The sequence below is a fragment of the Ruditapes philippinarum genome, unplaced genomic scaffold (assembly GCF_026571515.1).
Source record: "Ruditapes philippinarum isolate M1 unplaced genomic scaffold, ASM2657151v2 ctg143_1_1_1_1, whole genome shotgun sequence".
Lineage (NCBI taxonomy): Eukaryota > Metazoa > Mollusca > Bivalvia > Venerida > Veneridae > Ruditapes > Ruditapes philippinarum.
In genome coordinates, this window is record NW_026862181.1 from 413 (window position 1) to 27,230 (window position 26,818).

Genomic DNA, 26,818 nt, shown 5'->3' on the forward strand with positions numbered 1-26,818 from the left:
CCAATAATGAAAAATGATAATAATTTAAAAATTTGTTTGTAAAAAAAAGTCCTAAACAAATATTTTACTATAAATTTTTTAAATGGAATGATCCAGCTGTTCCATTTATAACTGAAAGCATTAACATAGAGAAATATCAATACTGGGAAATAATGAACTTATTAATAACACTGAATCATAAAATAACATCTTCATATAATTTAATGTTACTGACATTTTCACATTAAATAAAAAAATAAAATTTCATCGCATTTTGGTAGTAAATAAATTTACAACATTTTAAAAAAGCAGATTCTGTAAATTTTTTAATGAAAAATTTTTTAAAATTTTGTTGGTTATATTTACTATTTTAAGTTAAAATAGAAAATTCAAGTTTTTATGACAACTTATAATTTTACTTCAGCCTGTTAAATATCTATTAACAAGCAATTATATCAATGATATTTGGCAAGCAATCCATAAGCTCCCCCCTACCGGTAAGAGCCCAAGCAACTTCTGAAAGGGCCTGAAGGGCCATTGGCCATTCCACATTCTTATGTTCCTATTTTTAAAGTAAATTTGTTGAAAAAGTTCTTTAAAAGTGATCACAGGAAGCAGTTTTTATGTACAAGACAGACGGACTGAAGGACACCTCTAAATTATTTTTTTTAAACATTCCCTGTTTTATCAAAATATAACATTTTTAAAATCCTATCATGATTTAAGAAGTTGGAGTAAAATTTACCAATTTCTCAGTTCAAAAGGGGCATAATTCTGGAAATAGTCTTTTGCTAGAGGTATTGAACACTCACAAATGTTGAGTGATAATAAGAAACATTATATTGAAGTTTGAAGTAGATACATTTCAAAAAAGAAGTTATTAAAAAAAAAAGCAATGTTTTTTTCATGAAAATTTTTAAGTTCAAAGGAGGTCATTCTGATAAATTTTGTTGCTAGAGTTTAACCCTTGCTCACATATGATGTGGGTTTTTGATGACCAAGCCAACTTTAATATTTAAAGTTTGAAGAAAAATACCATTTAAGAAATTTAAAGAACTTATAGGGTGAAAAAACTTAAAAACTAGAATCAGAAATCCTTGAAATTTTCAGTTCTATTTGTTGCCATAAACCAGAATTTTCAACATAGGAAGCATAAGAAAAGGATGTTGGCATAATTTCCAACTGCCATCTACCCATATGGTCAAATTCAAAAAAATTTATTTTCAGTATTTTTTTGTCTGTTATCACTGGATCCAGGTTATGTGAAAAAATTTGCCATATTTTCAGTCCTATTTGGGTTGCCATAGCAACCAGAATTTTCAAAATAGGAAGAAAAGAAAAAAAGACGTGGCATAATCTCCATACTGCTATCTATCCACGTATATCAAGTTTCATAAAAATATTTTCAGTACTTTTTGCGTTATAAGCGGGATCCAGTATATGTTGTAAAATTTGCCATATTTTCAGTTTCTAATTTGTTGCCATAGCAACCAGAATTTTTCAACATAGGATAGAAAAGAAAAAGACGTGCATAATCTCCATTCTGCCATATATCCATGTATTACCAAGTTTCCATAAAAAATTATTTTAAGTTACTTTTTGCGTTTATCGCGGGATCCAGTTTTGTGGACAGCGGACTGACCGGACGGACAGACGGACGGAGGGTAAACCTAAAGTCCCCGTCCGGGTTAAACCGGTAGGGGACTAAAAAACATAAATCTGATTATATCACTATATATTGTTTTTTGTTAAATATATATAGAAAGTTTAAACTGCTGTTTATGATAATTTTCTTTCAAAAAGTAATTACATTATCTGGAAATAAAGAATCTTCCTTTCATTATCAATTTTCTTATTTAAAAATTCAGAACAGTTCATTCTAAAATGTTCTATGCAACTTTTCATTTTGACAATTTTTTTTTTTACAAAAAGAAAGGAACTCCCTTGATCAAGGAGCTTGATTCTATGTATTTTTGCTGGAAATTTGTTCTATTTGTTTACATTAATTGAACATTATGTACTATTTAAAGCAAATAAAGCTATTATCATTATATTAAAACCAAAATCCAGGGACTATGAGATTTTGAACATCTAGTGTAACATTTCCCCCCAAAATGTAACAAAACGCCTCCCTGCGGCGTGTAATTTCTGGGTTTTCTAAACAAAAAATGATTAGAAAGTCATAGAATTTTTTATGTTTTTTTTAGGAAATCGTGTTTGCATTATTGATTTTAAGAATTCGATTTATGGTGTTTGCATTTCTTTGTTTTAAGTTTTGACATTTGCAGAATATTCAACCCCAATAGTTATACACTTTTTCTGTAAATTATTTTAAATAACCCTTTATTCATATTTGACAATAATAGGTCCCATTTACTGTGCAGAAGGGACAATTTGTTCAGGCCAATTTACACATTTTTCAACATACATGTATTATGAAAAAATGCGAAGCGATTCAATATGATATGTTTTTGTATATATATTCTTTTTAAATTTTGTGCTTGTACATTTATAATGTTAAAGTTCAGGATCTGTGTTCATGTATTATAGATGTTTTGTATGTGTTTAAGACTGGCTTTTATTATGATATATGGCTTAAACTTTTATAAATATGTAATACGGCATTTTTGTCAGGGTATGTCTTTGTACATATAGATGTTATGATGTGTGTTAGAGACCGGCTTCATATGTGATATATGCTTAAACATAAATATGGATACTTGCTTTTTTGTCAGGGTATGTCTTTGTATATAGATGTTATGATGTGTGTTAGAGACCGGCTTCATATGTAATATATGCTTAAACATAAACATATCAAGTCCTTTTCGCACCTGAGCAGTCCTTAGCGGTCCTGCAACTCATCGAAAGCATTAATTCTATCACCAAAATTATATTTTTTTCTTACAATAATACATTTTTGTCTATTAACTTACTACCATATATTATAAGAATGTTCTAGGAGGGATTTGAAGGTCCTTTGTGCCTCCCTAGCAGTTGTTAGTGCACCTGAGCAGTCCTTAGCGGTCCGACAAACTCTTCAAAAGCATGAAATTTTATCACTAAAATGATATTTTTTTCTTAAAATTATACATTTTTTGTCACTAAACATACTACCATGAATTATAAGAATGCCCCAACAGTTATTTTAAGGTCCTTTGTGCCTCCCTAGGAAATATTTATAGGTTTTTGTGCCTGCCCAGCAGTCCTTTTCGCACCTGAGCAGTCCTTAGCGGTCCGGCAACTCATCGAAAGCATAAATTCTATCACCAAAATTATATTTTTTCTTACAATAATACATTTTTGTCTATTAACTTACTACCATATATTATAAGAATGTTCTAGGAGGGATTTGAAGGTCCTTTGTGCCTCCCTAGCAGTTGTTAGTGCACCTGAGCAGTCCTTAGCGGTCCGACAACTCTTCAAAAACATGAATTTTATCACTATAATGATATTTTTCCTTAAAATTATACATTTTTTGTCACTAAACATACTACCATGAATTATAAGAATGCCCCAACAGTTTATTTTGAGGTCCTTTGTGCCTCCCTAGGAAATATTTATAGGTCTTTGTGCCTGCCCTAGCAGTCCTTTTCGCACCTGAGCAGTCCTTAGCGGTCCGGCAACTCATCGAAAGCATAAATTCTATCACCAAAATTATATTTTTTTCTTACAATAATACATTTTTGTCTATTAACTTACTACCATATATTATAAGAATGTTCTAGGAGGGATTTGAAGGTCCTTTGTGCCTCCCTAGCAGTTGTTAGTGCACCTGAGCAGTCCTTAGCGGTCCGACAACTCTTCAAAAACATGAATTTTATCACTATAATGATATTTTTCCTTAAAATTATACATTTTTTATCACTAAACATACTACCTTGTATTATAAGAATGCCCTTACAGGTATTTTAAGGTCCTTTGTGCCTCCTTAGGAAATATTTTAAGGTCCCTAGCAGTCCTTTTCGCACCCGAGCAGTCCTTAGCGGTCCGACGTTACTCATCGAAAGCATAAATTCTATCACCAAAATTATATTTTTTTCTTACAATAATACATTTTTGTCTATTAACTTACTACCATATATTATAAGAATGTTCTAGGAGGGATTTGAAGGTCCTTTGTGCCTCCCTAGCAGTTGTTAGTGCACCTGAGCAGTCCTTAGCGGTCCGACAACTCTTCAAAAACATGAATTTTATCACTATAATGATATTTTTCCTTAAAATTATACATTTTTTGTCACTAAACATACTACCATGAATTATAAGAATGCCCCAACAGTTATTTTGAGGTCCTTTGTGCCTCCCTAGGAAATATTTATAGGTTTTTGTGCCTGCCTAGCAGTCCTTTTCTCACCTGAGCAGTCCTTAGCGGTCCGGCAACTCATCGAAAGCATAAATTCTATCACCAAAATTATATTTTTTTCTTACAATAATACATTTTTGTCTATTAACTTACTACCATATATTATAAGAATGTTCTAGGAGGGATTTGAAGGTCCTTTGTGCCTCCCTAGCAGTTGTTAGTGCACCTGAGCAGTCCTTAGCGGTCCGACAACTCTTCAAAAACATGAATTTTATCACTATAATGATATTTTTCCTTAAAATTATACATTTTTTGTCACTAAACATACTACCATGAATTATAAGAATGCCCCAACAGTTATTTTAAGGTCCTTTGTGCCTCCCTAGGAAATATTTATAGGTCTTTGTGCCTGCCTAGCAGTCCTTTTCGCACCTGAGCAGTCCTGCAACTCATCGAAAGCATAAATTCTATCACCAAAATTATATTTTTTTCTTACATTAATACATTTTTGTCTATTAACTTACTACCATATATTATAAGAATGTTCTAGGAGGGATTTGAAGGTCCTTTGTGCCTCCCTAGCAGTTGTTAGTGCACCTGAGCAGTCCTTAGCGGTCCGACAACTCTTCAAAAACAAAAATTTTATCACTAAAATGATATTTTTTCTTAAAATAATACATTTTTGTCACTAAACATACTACCTTGTATTATAAGAATGCCCTAGAAGGTATTTTAAGGTCCTTTGTGCCTCCCTAGCAGTCTTTTGTGTATCTGAGCAGTCCTTAGCGGTCCGACAACACATAAAATTTTCACCAAAATCATATTTTTTCTTAAAATTATAATTTTTTTTTCAATAAAAATAATACCATGTAATATAAGAATGGCCTAGGAGGTATTTTAAGGTCCTTTGTGCCTCTTTAGTAGTCCTTTGTGGCTCCTTAGCAGTCCTTAGCAGTCCTTAGCGGTCCTTAGCAGTCCTTAGCAGTGTTTAGTAGGACCCCTATATTTATTGTTACTTACAATGTACATTTAGTTCATGTAGAGGTTAAGTTTTGTTATGCCGATGTAAATGCTCATTACAGTAGAGCTTATGTTGCTTGTTATAGTTAAGTAGTGACAAAAATATTTTATTGGCAGCAACATCAAACACACTCTTAAAAAATGTAAGATGTAAAAAATTAATGTACAAAAGCATATAACTTGACATTTACATTCAGTTTCCATGTACAATGGTACAATGTAGGTGCACACAGCCTTTAAATAAGTTCTATCATATAATACATGCTTACATTTAGCTCCATGGGAATACGAAGCTATATCGAGAGTTGTAAGGTAAAAGCACAGAGAGCTATATTTTAATAAAAGTCTGGTATAAAACAATGATAGGCGATTTTTACAGGTTCAATTGAGAACTTCAATATACTGTACTGTATATCATTTTTGTTTTAAACAATATTTTTTTTTCCTGTCGTACAATATCAAAATATACAATATAAGCATATTTGATCAAACACGTTATTGGAATCTCATTGGCTAATCAAGAGTCTTTCATGAAGAATTTCTGCAAATGATCAGCTTTTTTATGTTTGTAAAAGCACTCTATTTTTTTGAACGCAAAAAAAAAAAACAGCAACAGAATTCTACCACGTTTTCAAATTTTATGGGTGGATAGATTTTTAATATATTTTTTCTTGATTTAGTATTATCATTATTATTATTATTATTTAGTGGCGTTATTAGTTTTGTCAATACTTACATCTATATACCTTTCAACAGAATCATTTAAATTAAATATTGCCCAAAAATATCAATCAAGACATATGAAGCATTAAAAGCGCAAACCAGGAGATAGAGGATATTTGTTTAATTCCGTGTAAGATCGGAATATATTTCACCGAGTGAGCACAAAAAGGTATATTTCACGAGTGGCGCAGCCACGAGTGAAATATTATTTTTTGGTGTTCACGAGGTGAAATATATTTCAATCTTACACTAAACTAAACAAATTTTCTTTTTATTACATGCAAAGAAATGTTTAAAAAGACTTTTTAACCTAGAACTAAATGAAAAGCGCGCCAAATACTAATACAACGTGACGTCATTTATGACGTCACGTCATTAAGCTGGTTTCCAGTACTGTGCACGCTGGCATTTCACTAAAACAACGTAACGGGCTGAAATTCAAAACAGTGAAATTATCAAATTGGTAATTTCACTGTTTAAAACAGTGAAATTACCAGTTTTTATTTCACTGATATATTTCTATAAACCACCGCAAAGCATGTAATAAAATAAAATATTGTCAAAATTATCATAAGAATCAAAATAAATTGCCGCGCATTTGAAATAACTTTTCATATTGGCGTATGTTTGGAAAATTGTGTATATGCACGAACCTCTATATTCTCTGGTTTATGCAATAAAGTCGTTCTTGCCGGAATATGTCTTTTACTTGAGGATAAATAGTACCAAACGGCCAAACTGTTGTGTAGGTTATATACTGAATTTATTGAACAAGTTGAATAAATTTAGCATTGGACATACACGAATATAATATCATTATATATATATATCACATATAACCTGAACAAGAACAAGTTGAAACAATCATTTTTGTATTTTCTGATCGCAGATCAGGAAATACAATGCTAACATTCATTGTCTGGAACAGCGCTTCCCGACAATCCTAACAACAAAAAGTAGTTCTCAAAACAGCTTAAAACTAGCGATGTAAAAGAAAGAAATATTTTTATTTGTTACAAGTACCCAGCGAATTACAATGCATTCAAAGTTTAAAGGAACTTTGACTTATAGAATTGACAATAAATGGACAATCACAAATTACGCGGATGAATATCATTTTAATCAAGGAAAATTGCTCACCTATTTCCGTTAAGCTTCGGATTATTGTGATCGGAATTAAACGCCGCCTAAATGAACATTTGTTATTTAGACTTTCTGAAAAATAAAGTAAGGGTGTTGACAGTGACAAATTTAGGGCAGTCGCCGATTGATAATCAATTTCTACCATAATTAATAGTCTTATAAGTTAAGCACCCGATAATTTAATCCACGTTAACAAAGCGCTGTTTTTAGCGATGTCGTTTACTTACCACACTTCAGCGCGTATTACACAAATAAATCTGACTGTCGAGTAGTGATATATTATATACATGTTGGACTGTTTGGGCGAGAAGATTTTTGCTAAATTATTTACATCAGTGTTAAACAACAGGATTACCGTGAACAAAATATCTCAAAATTAATAAGGATTACAAACCCTAATGGAAATTCTAATTTTAGAATCATTTGGTTTACTTCAAATATATTCTTCTAACTTCCCCGAGCTGTGGTCCGGGGGTAACATAATGGTGGCCGGTGGCGGCCATTTCAAACCCGCGGGAAATTTTATCTTTTTTTCTTAAAATGTCGCGGGCAACTTACAAAAATCCGCGAGATTTTCTGCCGAAATCGTACAAAATGTCGCGTGGAACATATAAACCTCGATATTTTATAACAGTTGTTGATAGCAGCAAGGAACATTTTGACTTCGGTGGCCGGTAGCGTCCATGGTTTGACTCTACATTTTATCCCTCGTTTGTCTATAAAAAGTCAAGGAACAGAAAGAAATCCGCTACATTTTTTGCAAGTGTTGTAGAAATTCTACAAAAAGTCGATGGGGAAAATCATAGGCCGCTACTTTTTGTTCCTCAACAACGACTTTTCTATAAAAAGAAATCCGCGACTTCTAAGCCGCGACATTTTGCGCAGAGACATTTCCCGGCACAAAAAGTCGAGGCAGAATGCTTAAACTCGACTTTTTACAAGGTATGCATCATAAAAAAATTTCGCGGATTATAATGGCCGCAATCGGCTACCTAAAGAAGGTGTATGTTTGCGTGGCTTAGTCTACTGTGTAGACAGAAAATGTCGCGGTTTCCTTTGTAAAACTCGACTTTTTTGACAGAAATGTGACAGAAATACTAGAGAGTTTCTATAAGCCGCGACATTTTATACAATTTCGACATAAAATCTTGCGGATTAAAAAGTTGCCCGCAACATTTTATAAACTGATGGTAAAATTTATCGCGGCATTAAAATGGACGCTATCGGCCACCATAGTAACACGCTCGTGTAGGAAGTGAGAGGACTGGTGTTCAATTCCCAATTAAAGGAACTTCACTGAGGTTTAAAAGCCTAAAAACATAACATTTGAATTTCTTACATACATGAGCTGGGGCAGTTTAAACAGAAATATATGCAAAGATAGTTAAGAAATATACTTTGAAATAAATTGAAAATCCTATTTTTATGTTTTTCTTAGCCTGTTTTTCTTAGCCCGTTTTGAGTAAAAAGCGTTTAAATGTCTTTCATTTTGTGTAATTTTTTACAATTTGAATAATATTCCGGAAAAACGAAGTGCGCGAATGATCTGAAATTTTGCACAAAGATTAGTGGTCTAAACCTACTTCAAATGGTCCATTTATCTGGAAAAAAATATTTTCAGTCCCATTATGTCAAAAAACTTCAGTGGAGTCCCATTAAAGCAAACATTTTTTCAGATTTTTTTAAGTGTTTTTTTTAGCGATTTGAACATTCTTTCTTAAGGGATAAGCCACGATATGCAAGGATAAAGTGTTGCTGTCATTAAAAAAATGTACATAAATGATTGGTTTAAACATATTTTATTCGATATATTTACATTATGATGAACAATATTTACAAATACATTTGGGATTGGGCAGAAAGCTATGAAAGCTTATGAGTGTCCTGTCCCAGTTTCAACAATTTACATAATTTATATACAGTTCATGGCATTATCATGCACAAAATTCATTTAGTTGAAAATATATCAAAGACATTTTCAAAAAATATGTATTTTGCAATTAATAAATACTAAACCAAATGGTCATGAGAAAAAAAAGCAAAAGAAAATTGAAACAAAATGGAGGTGAAAAAATAAATTATTATATGACAGAGATTAATTTAGTTAGAAGTCGCCGTTTAATTTTCACCTAGGAATGTGCAATCGAAAAGACAACTGTTTATTAACGGAGACAAAAGAATGTAATAAGAATCTTAATTGATAGTTTTAAAGTACAATTATGCAATTACGAAAAAAACAAAACTACCAGCTAATATTGACAAAAAAAATTGAGAAAGAAAAGGAGAGGTGGATGAACAATAATAAAGCAGTAGGAGTAAACAAAGATGCATTATATAGTAACTATGTATGTTTAGATGTAACAAGTGTAAGTAAGACTTGGGGTACGCGCTAAAAGCGCTTCGTTTCTCGGATGTATTTTTGAACAGCTGTAAAGATAGATACATTAGACTCGTAAGATAAAGAAGTGTTTCCAGTAAGAATGACATTTAAAGAAGGATTACAAAATTGGGAAATAGCCGTTATTAATTCTGGTCGAAGGTTAGTATATTTAGGGCATTCCAAGAAATAGTGATAAGCATTTTCTCTCGCACCACATTCGCAGAATGGAGATTCGATAATATTCTTTTCAAATAGATCGGCAGAAAGCGAACTGCAGTGAGTGCGTAATCTTGTGTGAAAAATTTGAAGTTTGCGATCACCAGAAAGAAAATGAGCAGGCACACTTGGCAAATCATTATTAAGAAGGCGCTTAAAAGAAGCTATGGTTGAGGCAGTTTGCGTTTGAGGTGGAAGAGAATTAAAATCTCTGATAACAGAAGGCAAGAATGATTTATAGTAATAATCTGTATTTGTGTGAATATTCTGTGTGTCGTTTGAGTTCCGGAGTGGGTACCGATGCTCACTACCAACAGACGAAGGGACAAGGTCAGAGAGGTATTGAGGGGGTAGACTATTTTTCATTTTAAAGAAAAGAATCAGTTTATGTTTGTAACGCCTTTTTTCCAAGGATTCCCACCCAACTTCTTTCATGAGTTTATCAAGAGACACAAGTTTAGTTGTTCCGGTAATTATTCTAGCTGCTTCTTGGTGAATTTGTTCGAGCTCTTTTTTTATCATTTTGATTGCAATTCTCAAATAATACATCTCCATATTCTAAAATCGGTCTAATAAATGATAGGTATATGATTTGTAGTGAGTTCCTGTCGAGTTGAAATTTTAGTTTTTTCATGACATTTATTCTTTTCCAAGCTTTATTTTTAATGTATTCAATATGTGTTGACCAACGTAAATCATGAGTAAAAGTTATACCTAAGTGTTTGTGATTACGTACTTCTTTTATTTGTGTGTTTTGCATTATAATAGGAGGATGATTTATAAGTCTGTTTGTTTTACGCGATATTAATAGTGATTCTGTTTTTAGGGGATTGAATTTTACCAACCACCTTTTGGCCCAAGAAGTTATCTTTTGCAAATCTGTGTTTAGGATAGTGGAAGCAGTGATAGGGTCTTCTACAACAATAAAAAGATTTGTATCGTCAGCGAAAAGTCTTATATTTGCATTAATATCGATAACAATATCATTAATATAAACAAGAAACAACAGTGGCCCAAGAATAGACCCTTGCGGCACACCAGCGTTTATATAACTAAAAGATGATTTACAACCGGGGAGAACGACTCTCTGTCTTCTGTTCTTGAGTTAAGAAGAAAACCAAGAAGAAAGACGACCAGATATGCCGATCGAATTTAATTTGAAAATAAGTGATTTCATAATGCAAATAAGAAACTCTGGTCATGCAAAATTTCTTATCAAACTCAAACTGTTATAGCAAAAAAATCTAAACGCAGTCGCTGCAACTCGGTGCCCTGAAAGATGTATTATAGTATATCAAAATAAACTTATACAGAAAATACATACAATACGATTTAGATTGCAAAGCTCGGAAAATACCACAGAGCTTGCATCCCTTTGATTTTATTTACGCGCCATAATTTAGCGCGCTTTTACGCTATGTACGGGTATGTATCACACCGTATTACTGGCGCCAGTGATGGCAGATCACTGCAGTGATGGCAGATAGCTGAAATTTACCGCTCGTTACAGGTAGGTTTGGTTGGTATTATTATATTACACAAATACGGCCCATTTCATTGCTATGAAACTATTGTTCATTGACTGGAGATACTATTAAGATGCAGCGCACCTGATAAGAACGCTATCGGATCAATTTCCAGCGGTAGTTAGATTTCATATAACGAAGTGTTTTTGATAATTTAAATCAGTAGCACTGACATGAGTTGCTTTTACTAGCAGTAGCAGTAAATATGCAAGTATATACCCTTGATATCATAAACTAAACATAGTACTATATATGTGATAAAAATGGTTTATTTTTTATTGAAGAAAATACTCTATAAATAATAAGGGGTGGGGGCGAAGGGTCTCACTGATTTTGGGAGGTGAAGTATTTTCAAATTTTAGGGATGAAGTGGGACTCCAGATGCGTCATGCGTTGAACGTCACCAAATAGACTGAGCGAAACTCAATAGCAGTATTAACTTTTATTCATTTTCACACGTGTAATTACTTTTAACAAGACACCGTCCAATCTCGCGGGAATCAGCGGGATCTCGTAACAAATCCAAGATGGAAGACGTCAAATGACATTTCAACTATTTTTTACCAGATAATCAATATTAATGCATTAATTAGATTTCGCTGATCTTATACAATGAATAGGCATCAAGTTTTGACTGGTGCCTGTAATATTGGCGAAAAATGTCATGCAGTTGGAAGTGTTGAAGGCATTCATTTCACTGTAAGATATCTGACAGATCTTGTGATCAGTTTCAGTTTGAGTGAAGCTGATGTTTCAACATCCCATTTAAGCGAAGACTTACGTGATTTGAATGATAATCACTTTTAATTTCGGGTGTAACAAGATATGTAAAAGTTTTTTTCATATTCCATTGGTTTTTGATAGATCTTCTACATCAAAACAATAAATATGACATTTTAATTTCTTGCTGGCCAAAATAAAGAAAATATGTCTGTATGAATTTACTTACCTTTAAAGTTTAATAAAGGTTACAAAAAACTTAATATGAAAAAGGCAAAGCCTCAAAGCGAGCTCGATTTACTAATACATGCCTTTCCCCATGACTTTTGCCAGACACAGGGGCAAGTTTTTGTGAAAATGGGGGTGGGTAGGACCCCCGTCCCACTTTCGAAAATTTTTGCTATTTTTATGTTTGCTACATCAAAATCTACTTTTTTTAAGAGTCTTCATAAACAAAAAAGATACCAGATAAATGTAACATTTTGGGACGCTAAATTTCTTCGCAGGGCATTTTTTGTCAAATTGTGAAGGGGCCTGGTCCTGTTCATTTTGTGAAAAAAGCGCGATATGTCGTAAATTTGTGAAAAAAAGGCATATTACTTGTTATCTAGTAATTTGAAAAGTTGTGATGTGTCAATTCAGTACTTCCAACAAAAGTTTTCAAAACCATCACTATCTAGAAGGTTCTCACGTTATCTTAAACTTTAAAGCTGGCTTTGCAAGCAGGCCCTTTGGGTCAGCTCTTCGAGCTCGCTATAACAAAATATACAATGTATTAAGCAGTAATAAATAGCCTTTATATTGTTCAAGTAATGAAGTATGCAAAACATTTCTTAACAAATTTACAAATTTAATTGCACAGTGTAAAATTGGCTATATCCTGGAATAGACTTATCCAGAAATATGTATAAGTTTCATTCCATTTTCTTTTGTGCATTATAAAAAATATTAATTTATATACATTTTTTCTTCTGAAATATACATAGGGTTTTAATCCAGGAGATTGCCATATACTTTTTAACAAACTCTTTTTTATCACGCACCGTGCCGATTTTGCGACTCTTTAAATATGGTATTGCACGGCCGTGCATATATTTTTACGTGACGTCATTAGCGTTATACAAACATAGTGTAAAGACGCGCTAAATATTAGCGTTATACTATAGGCGCGTCAATGAAAAATGACTCTTATTTCACTTTAAACGATCTTTATTTTGGGTATTTGATAATTCATGTAAGTTCATTACCAGAGGCTCGCATAATATAATTTGATTTAACTCGTGCAATAAATTCAGTATTGAACTTACACTCATTCAATATCCTCTATTTATTAATGAAATTAACATATTTAATTTGCTTTTTTATATCTTATGGTCTTGAATGACCTTGACACTTTCTTGTTAAGTGCAATGAGATGATGTGACTGTCTTAGTAACATGATCATTTACACTGACATGACAAAACTTGTACTGCATGGGAAAAGGGACACCTTACATTTTAAGTTTGTCCATCATGGCCTATATGTTAATGTAACATGCTTGGTTTGATAGAGTCTGTTCATGGAAATCAGTGTCGACAAATGCATTTCTGTGACAGCTCTTGTTAGAATCATGCCTTTGAAATATACTAGTCTAGCAGCAGTAATCAGCTGAAATAAACATCACTGAGAACCTTGATTTTTGAGTTTATATCACAATACAGAGTATGATGCAATATGTTTCAGGAGATCATTAAAAGGACAGGCAATATTTACAAATAAAACTAACTTTATTACATGGTACACCTGAGTTACTTACCACTGAGACAAACTGCCTTGATAAATTTCAAGTACTTTTTAATGATTGTATTATACTTCAATATCAATTTTTTTATTGATACATCAGGTGTATGCGGCTGGATGTGACATTGTGATTTTAGCAAGTGATCTTCAAAGGGTACAAATAATTCCAGGGGTAACCCATGGTAATGTGAAGGTCAGCTGTATTGATGCATCCACAGATTCAGGAAAGGTATGCTACATGTTCAGCATCATATGTATGTGTGTGTATCTATGTCAGTTTGCCAAAATAGAAATTATTAATATATATCCCACTTTTAAAAGGCTATGCTTGATAAAGTAATGTCTGCAAACTTTAAGACTGTCACTCCAATTGTGATATTTCTTATGGAGCTTAATGCAAAAATAACTAACATTAAACAAGTCCCAATGAGTGTCAGTGTACGCTATACTATATATACCATATAAATGGGTGTTTCTACAGAATATTTATAAAGGATATTTCATTTGTAAATGATATTTATAAATTATATTGGATCTTACAGTGTTTTTTCTTTGTTTCAGATTGTAGCATCATATTTACAGAAAGTATACATATTTGAACCAGCACCCCTTCTACACCATGATAGCACTCATGTAAGTAAAATGCACTTATTATCCCTTTTACAACATACTATTACTACTATATTAGATATCTACATCTATGGTAATTATTTGAATTAATAGCTCTAGAGCTGATAAATATGTAGGGGGTAATACATACTTAAAACCTATGACCTGCATGAGTCAAGGATCAATGTCATGATGAAATAAAGAGTTTTAACAATAATCTGTGATGTTAGTAACTATTTTGGATTAGAGCTATTAAACATACAGTGTTCAATCTAGAATGAATTCCAAGGGGGCCCTTTGGGCCCATAAACTTTAAAAGGGGGGTCATTTGAGAAAATTGGGGGCCCATACTTAAAATCACCATCTAATTCAAATAAAGTATTACCTTTTAACTTTCTAGATGGATTGTTTACGTAACAGTCAGATATACATTAAGTAAAAATATAAAATAACAGTGACAACTCTTTTAATTACTCATACTGTACTGTACATGTATAATATCAGGTATGCTTTAAACAGTCAATTCAAATTCACTCTACATAATCTGCATAAAATCTTAACAGTTCAAACTTTACATAATAATAAACTGTGTAAACTATGAATAAGTGAATGTTATAACAAACATTGAACATATTTTTTATCGTCATCTCAAGCCAATTTTTAAATCGGTCATCTTTGAGCCATTTTGCTTGAAATTCACGCCTTTTAGACGATTCAGAAGGGCCGGGGTCGGACTGGGATGTATATGACCACTATCAACATTTTTCGTCGGCTCTTTATCAGGCGACTTCGATATTTTTGCATTTGAATTCGGTAAAAGAAGTCGGATATTCTTTTTATCGTGTGCAATAAATTTAGAACTGAGCTGCTGATGTAAAGCTATAGCAACCGACTGGTTTACGATGCGCAGGAGAATATTTACCACGCTTGAAAAAACCAATACTAGCACAGTCAACAGGTGCGTGAATAATAAGCGTTAAGCGTAAAAATAAACAGAAAGAACCTTAAATATCGTAAGTGTATTCTCTAAGCGAGTGCGCCCGTCTGGCCCACAGTTAAATTTGTTTTGTGCCGGCAGTCATTTTAGGGGGCAATGGCGCGCTCTAGATTGAACACTGAACATATTTATAAACTGATTTATACCTGTGGTCAAATTTCAACATTGGTTTAACAAGTTTGAGACTTAGTTTGCAGCTTGCAAAACTGGTCATAGCATTTGTCATTTTGATGTGTAATTGGAATGAAGCTGATGGTTTTTGTTTGTAGAAACTTGATTACCACTGGTATCAGACAGCTGTATTTGAGGCAGACTGTGTTGTTCAGTGTCTGGCCTGGAACCTTGAAGGTAAGCTTTGTAGTAATGTATTATTTCAGTCATACACCAATATTAATTTTCTAAATAAGTGTGTATAATTGTATTACATGTACTTTCCTAATGGGCACTAAAAAGAATTAAAAAATTGACAGCATAGGCCAGCTATATGCTTTAAAGGACAACTGTTTGCAAAATTTAAACACAATTTCTTGTCTTTGTTTATATTTTGCCATCCCGATATCTTCAGACCATCTGCTGATGTCCTGTGCCTTCTCAGTGACATGCACACTTCAAGGGGAAGTGAGAAGTGAAATCAGTGTCATAATACCAATCTACCACATGAGCAAACTGGACAGTCAGCTGAGGTTGGCTAATTATTTTTTTTTATAACAGGCAGTAAACTCCTGACAGGTGGTGAAGTTATACAGCTATGGTCAGTATCGCAAGATGTACATGAGGATGTTCACCAAAAGAAGAGTGTCAAATTTTCACTGGGGCATGGCGAGCTGGGGCACGGCCATGGACAGGATGAAACTGTTCAGCCTGAACATGAGGTTGAAACTGTGTGGGAAAATATCTGGAAATGCAAGTTAGTAATTTTGGCCACTGAATCATGTAATGTTTAGTATCTGTCTTGTGATAACGATGTTACTGACTTTGATCACTGATTGAGGAACCTTGTGGGATTTAGTAGACGGTCACTTGCAGAGAAATCTGTAGTTACTGGTTAGTTGTCCATGAAAGCCACTTGTTAGGTAGACAGGCCGTTGAGATATGACAAAAAATGTGTTAAAAACCAAACAATACTGAATTTGAAATTAATGAAAAGCTTCCTTTAATTACTTGCTGGCTAGGGGCGTCCGTGGCCGAGTGGTTAAGGTTGTTGACTTCAAACCACTTGACCCTCATCGCTGTGGGTTCGAATCCCACCAGGGACTTTGGATTCTTTCATGTGAGGAAGCTATCCAGCTAGCTTACGGAACGTCGGTTGTTCTACTCAGGTGCCCGTTCGTGCCTGAAATAATGCACGGAAGGGCACATGAGGTCTTCCTCCACCAGTAAAGCGATATCCACCGCGATATGACCTATACTGTGTCAATGTGATGTAAAACCCAAAACAAACAAACAGAACTTCCTGGCTAAAATAAAGAGATGTGTTTTAAGTGGTTATGATTATAATTATCTTCTGTGAAGAGATAGGATGTTACTATTTGTCTTTAATAGATATGAATGATAATGAGTTTTTAGCTTCTTGTGTTACAGAAATGTTGCAATTTTCCCATATTTCTACCCTGTTACTTATACTGTAACAGAAATCTTTTGAGTATAAACATGTTTTAAGCCTGTAAAATCACATGATAATTTTTAAATAGCAAAAACAAGTTTTAAAATGTTCTGAAAATTACTCAAATCTAGGTGTGTGCTGCTTTAATAGTAAGATAAAACTTGTATTTATAAAGTTCTTAAAGAAAGTAGCAAGACTTTGTATGGAAATAGCATGTGTAAATAATTTAAAAACTTTTTTGTCCAATTGATGAAGAAAAAAATATCACAACTTATTACACTGCTTGTTCAATTTTCAGGCCAGCTACCAGAGTTCATCATTTAGAGTTTTCACCAGACGGACTACTTTTTGCTTCAGTTGGAACGGTAATGATAAATATTGATTTATCTACTTATAATCGTTAAGAACCGAAACGGGTAGATTATTAAATTACTCAACCTGCACTGGTGTTGAAGTGTTGTACTTCATTTCTTTCTCATTTTGATTACTTACATAATGGATGAATACATTTTTGAGATAGATTTTGCTATTAACATATACTTACTTTTTTGTTAAAAGTCTGTTAAAGGAGATTTTCTAACCGGTCAGGAAATCTGACAATAGGTTATTTCCCAATCTGACAATAGGAGATTATTGTCAGAAGGAGGTTTTGCAGTCTGTAGGATAATTTCCCTATCTGACAATTTGAGATTTTATGTGTCTGTCAACATGAGATTTCCCTATTTGTCAATTGTATATCTCACAAACTTTCAATAGGAGTTTTCCCTTTCTGTCAAAAGCAGTTTTCCCAGGACCTGTCATTCCCTTATCTGTCATTAACTGGTTTCCCTATGTTAACAAACATCTCCTTTTGATAAACAGAAAACAGGACACAATGAACTTTTCAGACAGATAAAGTAATACATTATACATGTAACATGTAATTATGTTGTAAGTTGGAACACAAGATTTTGTATTTGCTTCTACGGACCACATTATGCATTAACAATTATCATGTAAAACACTTTATAAAGAAATCAAAACCTTTCTTTGATTATCCATTTAAAAGAAATAAGACAGTGATCTCTTGGCTAAAAAAGGTCAAGGTTAGTTGACCTTCAGTTATCTGAGTCAGTGTACAGGAAATAAGACACATGGTACGTGACTTCAGGAGACCTGGGTGGTCTAACATTTAACTATTCTGGTATCTATTTATTGCAAATAAGAAAAAGTAGGATTGATTACTTGAATATTATCAATGGTTCAATGTTTTGTTGAACTCACACGATGCATGTGACAGAAAACATGTTTTTGTTTACTTTGTTTACTTATTATTGGGTTGTTGATTTGAAATAAACATATATGAAAAGTTTTACATAAACAAAATTTGATGTTAATTCTGTTTAAAAAATAACTAATCTTGATTTAAATATAAAAAAATAAAAATTAAGTCAACAATTTGTTTAGTATAAAGGGCATTTTCAAAATGTAATCAGTTTAAATTTGATTTATCTTTTTTTCAGCACGATAGAATGGTCAAAATATGGTATGAAGATAGGAAAAGTAAGTTTAGAGATTCTGAGTGGTGGGGTTATAATGGCTGATCTATGATATTAATATAGAGCCCAGCCTGTGTACACTTTAACACAGTATGAAATGTAACAGAGTGTTAGAGAAATTCTTTGGGCCCTCGGATAGACATTTTAAAGTTTCATTGAAGAACATGTCCTGCACGTAGATTCCAAAAAGGAAAAGTCTGAACTGTTTAAAAAAGAAAAATATGAAAATTTTTAAACCAAAAATTGTAAGTCATACATGTATATCAAAGGGAGAGAAAATATGCATCTTGACTGGGACTCAAACCAAGACCATCAGTACACTGTTCAGTAGCTCTACTGACTAAGCTACCTGACTGCTTACACATTTACACCAATGCTTGGTAATTCCAGAAAACAGACTAGAAATTGGTTCAAATAAGCACTTTTATCAGGATCAAGCTAAAATAAATAGGTTTAAGCTAAACTAAAAGCAGCAAACTAAATATTAAGTGTTGGCATGATAACTTTATGCTAAAAACAATGATGGTTGTTCTTTTTTTTCAGTTCAGTTGCCGTTATCACATGCTGACAGTGTTGTTAGTCCAAAATCAGAAAAATTGAATTTTTCCTTCGTATACATAGCACATCCAAGAGCAGTTAATGGATTGTCATGGAGAAAAACAAGCAAATATATGCCAAGGTAGGTAACTTGCAAATTAATCTGACTAAAATAGTGAAACCTGAAGTTCATCTCGCCACATTCTGCAACTTTTCTTGCATTTTTACAACTTTTATGCCCCTTTTTTCTGTTCAAGATGAACTTTTGTCCACAATTTGTCCAACGTCTGTCTTTGGAAGCTTACATTTGGATACTTATTGTCCAAATAGTAAACTGGTTCACTATAATGAGCTTATTTGATTTTTGACATTGGGTATTGTTACAAAATGTAACTGTTCTTCCTGACTTTGAACTGTTGGAAAAATGTATTTTTACTTTTGTGTTTATCAGAGGATCAGTTGCAAACATGTTGATAACATCATGTAAAGACAATGTATGTCGTATATGGTCGGAAACCATCCTGCCAGATGACGGCCTCGTTGATCTCGAGCAGTTTGAGCCCAATTCTTCATTTGACCCCAAATTTCACATGCAACGGCACAAGAAGAGGTTCATGCAAAGGTTGAAAACAATCAGGTATTTATGTTTTGAAAGTATATATTTCAATATAAATGTGATTCTCATTAATTTTGTTTTTGTATAAATATATAGTTTTACTAATTTCGGTTTGTCATAAACTTTAAAACCTATGTTTTGGTTGGAATTGTATGAAGCTTTTGTGACAGTAAGAAATTCCAGCTTTTCATATTTCAAGAAATATACATGTATTAACATAGTATATGCATATACATGTATATTCAAGAACATGAATATGTTTACGTAAACCTATCCATATACGTCAGTACCATTCCTGCTTTCTGTTGCTAAGGAGATAAATGTCGTAAATAAACTTATCCCTTTTTACCTCACGTGAGTTTGGTCGGCTTTTGAACTGTTGGGATAGTCTGTGCTTTGTCATTTGTTTACCAAGTTGTTCAAAGGTTGTTGGATAAACATTGTGTACTTTTAATTCTACAGTTTTATATAACAAGTTTAACTGCCCTTGTTTTTATACTCTTATCTTTTAAATAAAAGGTCTTTGAATTTTAATTTTGAAGTTCAGTACTTGTGTATTTTCATCCTAAAATATTCACTAACACAATTTCAGTGCTGTATTGTTAGTGGTATTATGCTTTTAAAGAACTTACTAAATTAAAATATCTACAACCAAACTAATTTTATATTTAATTTTTTATGACCCAGGCATATAGTAATAGAAAAATATATCCGTAATATTTAAATGTTTTCTGAAAGTTATGTATATCTTAACCCTAAATCTGCTGATTTCTTAAATGGACTTGTCCAGCTTCCATTTTTGGAAGTGTCATTTATCACTTTGTTGTATATCAAGATGAAAATATTAAGTGAATCAGCAAACAGTGTAGAGACTTGTAAGACTGGAGTATCAAAATGGCATTTTAACATTCTATTAATTTGTTATTCTTCAGTCAAGGTTTCCTTTCCTGAACTTTGTGAATAGGAGTTTTTAATGTCCCCACAATGATAATTGTAATGGGGCCTATGTTGGTACCCGCGTCCATCCGTCTGCATGCATGGATGTTCGGAACCTTGTCTGGCCAATTACCCTGCTATGCATTAAAGGATTTTGAAATATTTTGGCACAAATGTTAAGCATTATGAGATGGTGTGCCATTCGCAAGATCTATTTCCCCCAATTGCTAGGTCATGGTCAAAGAGGTTAAAGGTCAGCAGTTTGAAAATCTTGACTGGACCATAGCTCTGTCATGCATCAAGAGATTTTGAAAAAATATGGCACAATCTTGAATTGTATGGGGGAAAAAAACGAGTTCTACAGTTTTATTGAACTCCCCCTGGTACTTACTTTATTAGTTAAACAGTATTTGGATGCCCATTAACTCAATGTTTTATGATTTCTGGGCATTCTTCTTTGTTATACGATTATATATATATATACATGTACATGTAAATATACTCACGCATGTGTACATGTATGACAAAGGATTGTGTGTTGTTTGTTTCATAGTTCACAGTTTGTCAGAGGTTGTTAATTATTGTGAACACGTTTCATAACTCTCTAGGAAATATTAGCTATTATTCATTATCATATTGAAAAATAAGAAGGATTGAAGTAGTTCAAACTAGTGATGTTCCAATTGTCGTAAGTCGCCGATAATCGGTTACTGTTATGTAAAGCGACATAATCGATTAACAAAAATTTGTTCCGCGACGTCGTCGACAATGTTTAAAGTATCAAAGGGAATTATTTCTGACGGTAATTTTCTTTGCCGATGCCATTGGAAGAAATGTTTCTTCCCTATTTCTTTTTAACACAACTTTATTTGAAAAGTTATCAATTATGGCCCATCCGATTGAACCGATGATCGATTGGGACAAATTCCATCCGATTTCCATCACTAGTTCAAACACATGACCTTTGATGTAAAACTAATAGGGTAACTAAATTTTACAATTGAATACAAGCATTTATTTGACATCCATTAAAAAATAAAGTCTGTTTTGGTAATTTTATGATTGAAAAATAAACCTGTCTCAATCAGAATCAGTTTAAAGGCCCCATATATGTGTCAGGATTGTTTTTATTTTTCAAAAGCTTTTATTTTTGATGTCTTGTTAAAGTTTCCAAAAAGTAACTTATCTGAACCATCTTTTGCTTCTGTTGCTCTTTTGCGTAATGAAGATAGGTGTATAAAGAGATGATACATTTGACATGTGCTTCTTTTCTTGGTTAAGGTGATGCATCTATTATAAGCTTGTTTACCTAATTTATACTTTTTATTATATAGATAAATATAAAGAATTATGTAACCAGGCCCTCTGCTCACAATGAAAATAATGAGGATCAAATCAAATCTGTCCATTTAGACTGATAAAATTACATTTTAGTTCATAAACTTCAGATTTATGAAGCTAAATAATTTGGAATAAGATTTAGGAGTAACAATAGCCACCAGATCAAAATAAAGATCAGATTTAAGATCAGGATAAATATTTTGATCAAAAGTTCATATCTTAGATAGTATTGAAGAAACTTTTCTGAAATTACATTATCTTATGTCAATTCAAACCAAGTTTTAATTAATGCAGAATTTGTTTTAGCTTGTGTAGGAAGCTACATGTATAAGCTTTGGAATCTGTTCCTGGAAGCAATGAGCAATTAGTGTAAAATTTCTTGCTCTAGGAAAACCAGCATTCTCCTGACAGGGTTTGAACCCATCCGACCACAAATCCTTAGATGACTGGTGTGACAGGTTAAATACTAGGCCACTTGGCCACTAAATTTTAATTTTGATCTTGACAATGGTTACTACCAAATACAGGCCTAGATGTTATAGAAATTATAAATTCATGGTTAAATGACCATTTTTCCACATAAGTATTAAAAAGGTATATTTTGCCGGGTACTTATTAGCTACAACTGAATGGAGCGCCTTAAAATTTTGAGCTGTGAATGATTATATTAGTTATTCTACAATAATAACACATGCTTCCTTTTTGTTGAAGATTTGTTGTTATGTATTCAAATAATTTATGTTAACACATGCTTTATTTTTTTGTTATTGCACTCAGGATTCACATGCACCAATATGAGAGGTGAGACATTCAAGACTTGTATGTCATGCACCATGTTCCATCTGATATATCTCAATGTTTTAACCTTTAACCTGCTGAACTCCTTAAATGGACTGGTTCAATGTCCATTTTTGGAATTGTCCATTATCAATTTTAGAGATATTATGATGAAAATTTCAAGTTAGCCAGTCAAACAGTATAGATCCTGGTTAGACTGCATGAAGTTTGCAGTTGCCCTATCTCTATACTGGAAGCAAAGTCAATCAAATTTCAGTTTCAGCAGGGTAAGGGTTCAGTGTAAAATGTTTGAGCTGGTAGGCAATACTAGAAATACAAGCATGCTTTGTACCATTTATTCAATACCCACTCTACCAAAGGCATGGCCTGTAACATATTGTCCCATATAGCCTGAAGAGGGAGGGAGAAGAATTTCCATGAATCATTATCTGATTTTATGTCAAGGTGTTACGAAATCATAGTTGCTTACTATTTTGCTGATGTAGTAACCATATAAAAATTGACTTTAAGATAACGGGCACATGATTGGACAGTGCATATGGGACAGTATGTAGTATAATTAGATATATGAGCAAGTATTTGCCACAACAGCATATTGCACAAATGTTAGATATATCATTCTCCTACTGCTTTTGTTGTTGTTGTTGTTTAGCTAATGTGATCTCCTGATTTCTGTCTTGTGTTTTATCAACAATTTTTTTTTGACATCTCCTCCCAAAATTAGAGAGTTGATTTTGAACAAAAATGTTCACATGAATAGCCCTGTTATAGTACATGTATAGTAAGTGGTTCTGGTCTGATGCATAATGTAGGTCACAGACCTAAAAATAGAATTTGAAAATTAAATATAAAATATAATAGACGTAAAACTTTGGTTTGTATTCATTGCGTGATTGTCCTCAGCTAAAGTTCTATAATAATAAGTTGTGCTTGTTTTGGTCAGTCCTCTTGTGATAGAAAATGGTTCCTGGAGTCTGAAATGGCATTCTCCTGGGTTCACTTACTAGTACATGTATATTTTGTAGGAAGATTTTTTTTCTCTGAAACTATAGCACTAGCAGGAAATTGTTTCCAATTGAAAATTTTCCATCAGGCTAAAAGCGTAGATATACGTACATTTATGTAGCAGTTTGTCAAATAGATTTTGAAGTTAGGTGCCTTATGATTGAAAATAGAAGCAGAAATCTGTAAGTGCTAAAAAAAATCTTAAAATGGCTTCGTTTGTAAATTATCAACAACAAAAAAAACAAAAAAAAAAACACAAAAAATAACTTCTATAATAAAATTTAATTAGTTTATCAATTTTGTCCTCTTTAATATTTATGCAAATGAATTTGTTAAACCCCTAATAAGGGGCCACTAGAGTTCAGTATAGAAATGTCTCTCAACAACCTCCAAATTGATACTGACCATCTGAGATAAAAATCTTAAATCATCATTAAAAAAAAATGTAATTCAGGTGAGTGATGTAGGGCAGTCATGGCCATAATGTTTTCATAGCCTTAGTGTACATGAATGTAGTACAATGTATGTTCATAATCCTCGCACCATTTTTCAAATTTGACCAAACAACATGTGCATAATTGAGCCGTGTCATGACAAAACCAACATAGTGTGTTTGCGACCAGACTATCAATATTGTTTCTCTTTAACTTTCATGTAATACATCATCAGTCTATCGCTAATTTCAAACCAAGTTTTATAGATTTTATCTGACCTTTACATGTATTTTGTTTGTGTAACATGCAGTTTGTTTGTGTAGATAGCAGATAACATTATAAAATTATTGACTTTAGCCCGTTAAATGATGGAAGTAATAATTACATGTATATTTGTCTTGTGAGTCAAACCATCCAATTTTTAACTCGACTATTTTCAAAGAATAGGGACTGCTATTTTACTCACCAACTCATGATATTTTGGTGCAAGATGGTATCTCAAAAACCACTGGAGGGAATTTGTTGAAACTTCAGTCACTTGTTCTCTGTGATTATTACTGATTATCGAATATATTTGGCACAATCCAGTAAGTCTGAGTGACCTTTTTACAGAGTTGTGCTCCTTTTCTTTCTGTCAAGCACTGAGCATACTTATATGTGCTGTCTTATGTTGAAAACATACAATCAGATCTGTGTTGTTTCTTTTAATGCATAGTGCAATTTTTTCTGGATGTAGAATAACAATGTTGAACTGTTACATTACAACTTTTGTTAATATACTCAGTGCAACCTAGTACAGTGCTACCTTTGTTTATATATATTAGTACAGTGAAACCTTTGTTTATTTATATTAGTACTGTGCAACCTGATTTTACATACACAGTGCCACATTTGTTAATATATACAGTGACACATTTGTTAATATATACAGTGCCACCTTTGTTAGTATACGCAGTGCATCCTTTGTTAATCTTCACAGTGCCACCTTTGTTAGTATATGCATTGCATCCTTTGTTAGTGTACACAGTGCCACCTATGTTTATTTTTATAAGTACTGTGCAACCTGTTTTTATATACACAGAGCAACCTTTGTTTATGTTAACTAGAACAGTGCATCATTTGTAAATGTATACTTGCACAGTGCTACCTGTGTTTATGTACACAGTGCAACCTTTTTGTGCCCCCACGTTAGTGGCGGGCATTTAGATTTACCCTTGTCCGTCCGTCCTTCCGTCCGTCCGTCCGTTCACTTTTGTGTCGCACGTAACTCAAAAAGTATTTGCCCTAGAGTCATGAAACTTTACAGGAATGTTGATCAGCATGTGTAGTTGTGCACCTGGGTATTTTCGTCTGGATATTTTTAGTATTTTCAGAGTTATTGCCCTTGACTTAATAAAATTTTGCAATTTTCAACTTGTGTTGCATGTAACTCAAAAAGTATTTGCCCTAGAGTCATGAAACTTTACAGGAATGTTGATCAGCATGTGTAGTTGTGCACCTGGGTATTTTCGTCTGGATATTTTTAGTATTTTCAGAGTTATTGCCCTTGACTTAATAAAATTTTGCAATTTTCAACTTGTGTTGCATGTAACTCAAAAAGTATTTGCCCTAGAGTCATGAAACTTTACAGGAATGTTGATCAGCATGTGTTGTTGTGCACCTGGGTATTTTCGTGTGGACATTTATAGTATTTTCAGAGTTATTGCCCTTGACTTAGTAAAATTTTGCAATTTCCAACTTGTGTCGCATTTAACTCAAAAAGTATTTGACCTAGAGTCATGAAACTTTACAGGAATGTTGATCAGCATGTGTAGTTGTGCACCTGTGTATTTTCGTGTGGATATTTTTAGTATTTTCAGAGTTATTGCCCTTGACTTAGTAAAATTTTGCAATTTTCAACTTGTGTCGCATGTAACTCAAAAAGTATTTGACCTAGAGTCATGAAACTTTACAGGAATGTTGATCAGCATGTGTAGTTGTGCACCTGTGTATTTTCGTGTGGATATTTTTAGTATTTTCAGAGTTATTGCCCTTGACTTAGTAAAATTTTGCAATTTTCAACTTGTGTCGCACGTAACTCTAAAAGTATTTGACCTAGAGTCATGAAACTTTACAGGAATGTTGATCAGCATGTGTAGTTGTGCACCTGGGTATTTTCGTGTGGATATTTTTAGTATTTTTAGAGTTATTGCCCTTGACTTAGTAAAATTTTGCAATTTTCAACATGTGTCGCACGTAACTCAAAAAGTATTTGATCTAGAGTCATGTAACTTTACAGGAATATTGATCAGCATGTGCAGTTGTACACCAGTTATTTTCGTCTGGATTTATTTAGAATTTTTAGAGTTATTGCCCTTCACTTAGAAATTTTTTGCAATTTTCAACTTGTGTCGCAAGTTACTCAAAAAGGATTTGACATAGTCATTAAACCTTATGGGCAGGTTGCTCAGCATATTTAGATTTGCACCTGGTGTTTTGCTTGTGGATTTATCCAGTATTTGTAGAGTTATTTCCCTTGACTTAGTAAAAAGATTGACAGAACAGTGGCGCGGTGGGGGCACCCGTGTCCTATGGACACATTTCTAGTTTATATCTAGAGCAGCCTTTGTTTATGTAG

General features: G+C 33.1%; 1 protein-coding gene across 10 annotated transcripts in view; it reads left to right on the top strand.

Annotated features, from left to right (window-relative positions):
- The first annotated feature begins 11,776 nt into the window (after nt 1–11,776).
- The window catches only part of LOC132718196 (dmX-like protein 2), a 76,236-nt gene continuing 61,194 nt past the window's right edge, over nt 11,777–26,818 (top strand). For 8 of the 10 annotated variants that reach the window (XM_060701831.1, XM_060701832.1, XM_060701833.1 and 5 more), the window contains exons 1-10: nt 11,777–11,986; nt 13,891–14,016; nt 14,349–14,420; nt 15,663–15,741; nt 16,105–16,300; nt 17,295–17,361; nt 18,499–18,538; nt 19,078–19,213; nt 19,523–19,708; nt 22,742–22,765. In XM_060701831.1, coding sequence (XP_060557814.1) covers nt 11,900–11,986; nt 13,891–14,016; nt 14,349–14,420; nt 15,663–15,741; nt 16,105–16,300; nt 17,295–17,361; nt 18,499–18,538; nt 19,078–19,213; nt 19,523–19,708; nt 22,742–22,765 — 1,013 coding nt within the window. In that variant the 5' untranslated portion in view covers nt 11,777–11,899. The remainder of the gene's footprint in view (nt 11,987–13,890; nt 14,017–14,348; nt 14,421–15,662; nt 15,742–16,104; nt 16,301–17,294; nt 17,362–18,498; nt 18,539–19,077; nt 19,214–19,522; nt 19,709–22,741; nt 22,766–26,818) is intronic. The other 2 variants (XM_060701834.1, XM_060701837.1) reach the window with 1 other exon arrangement.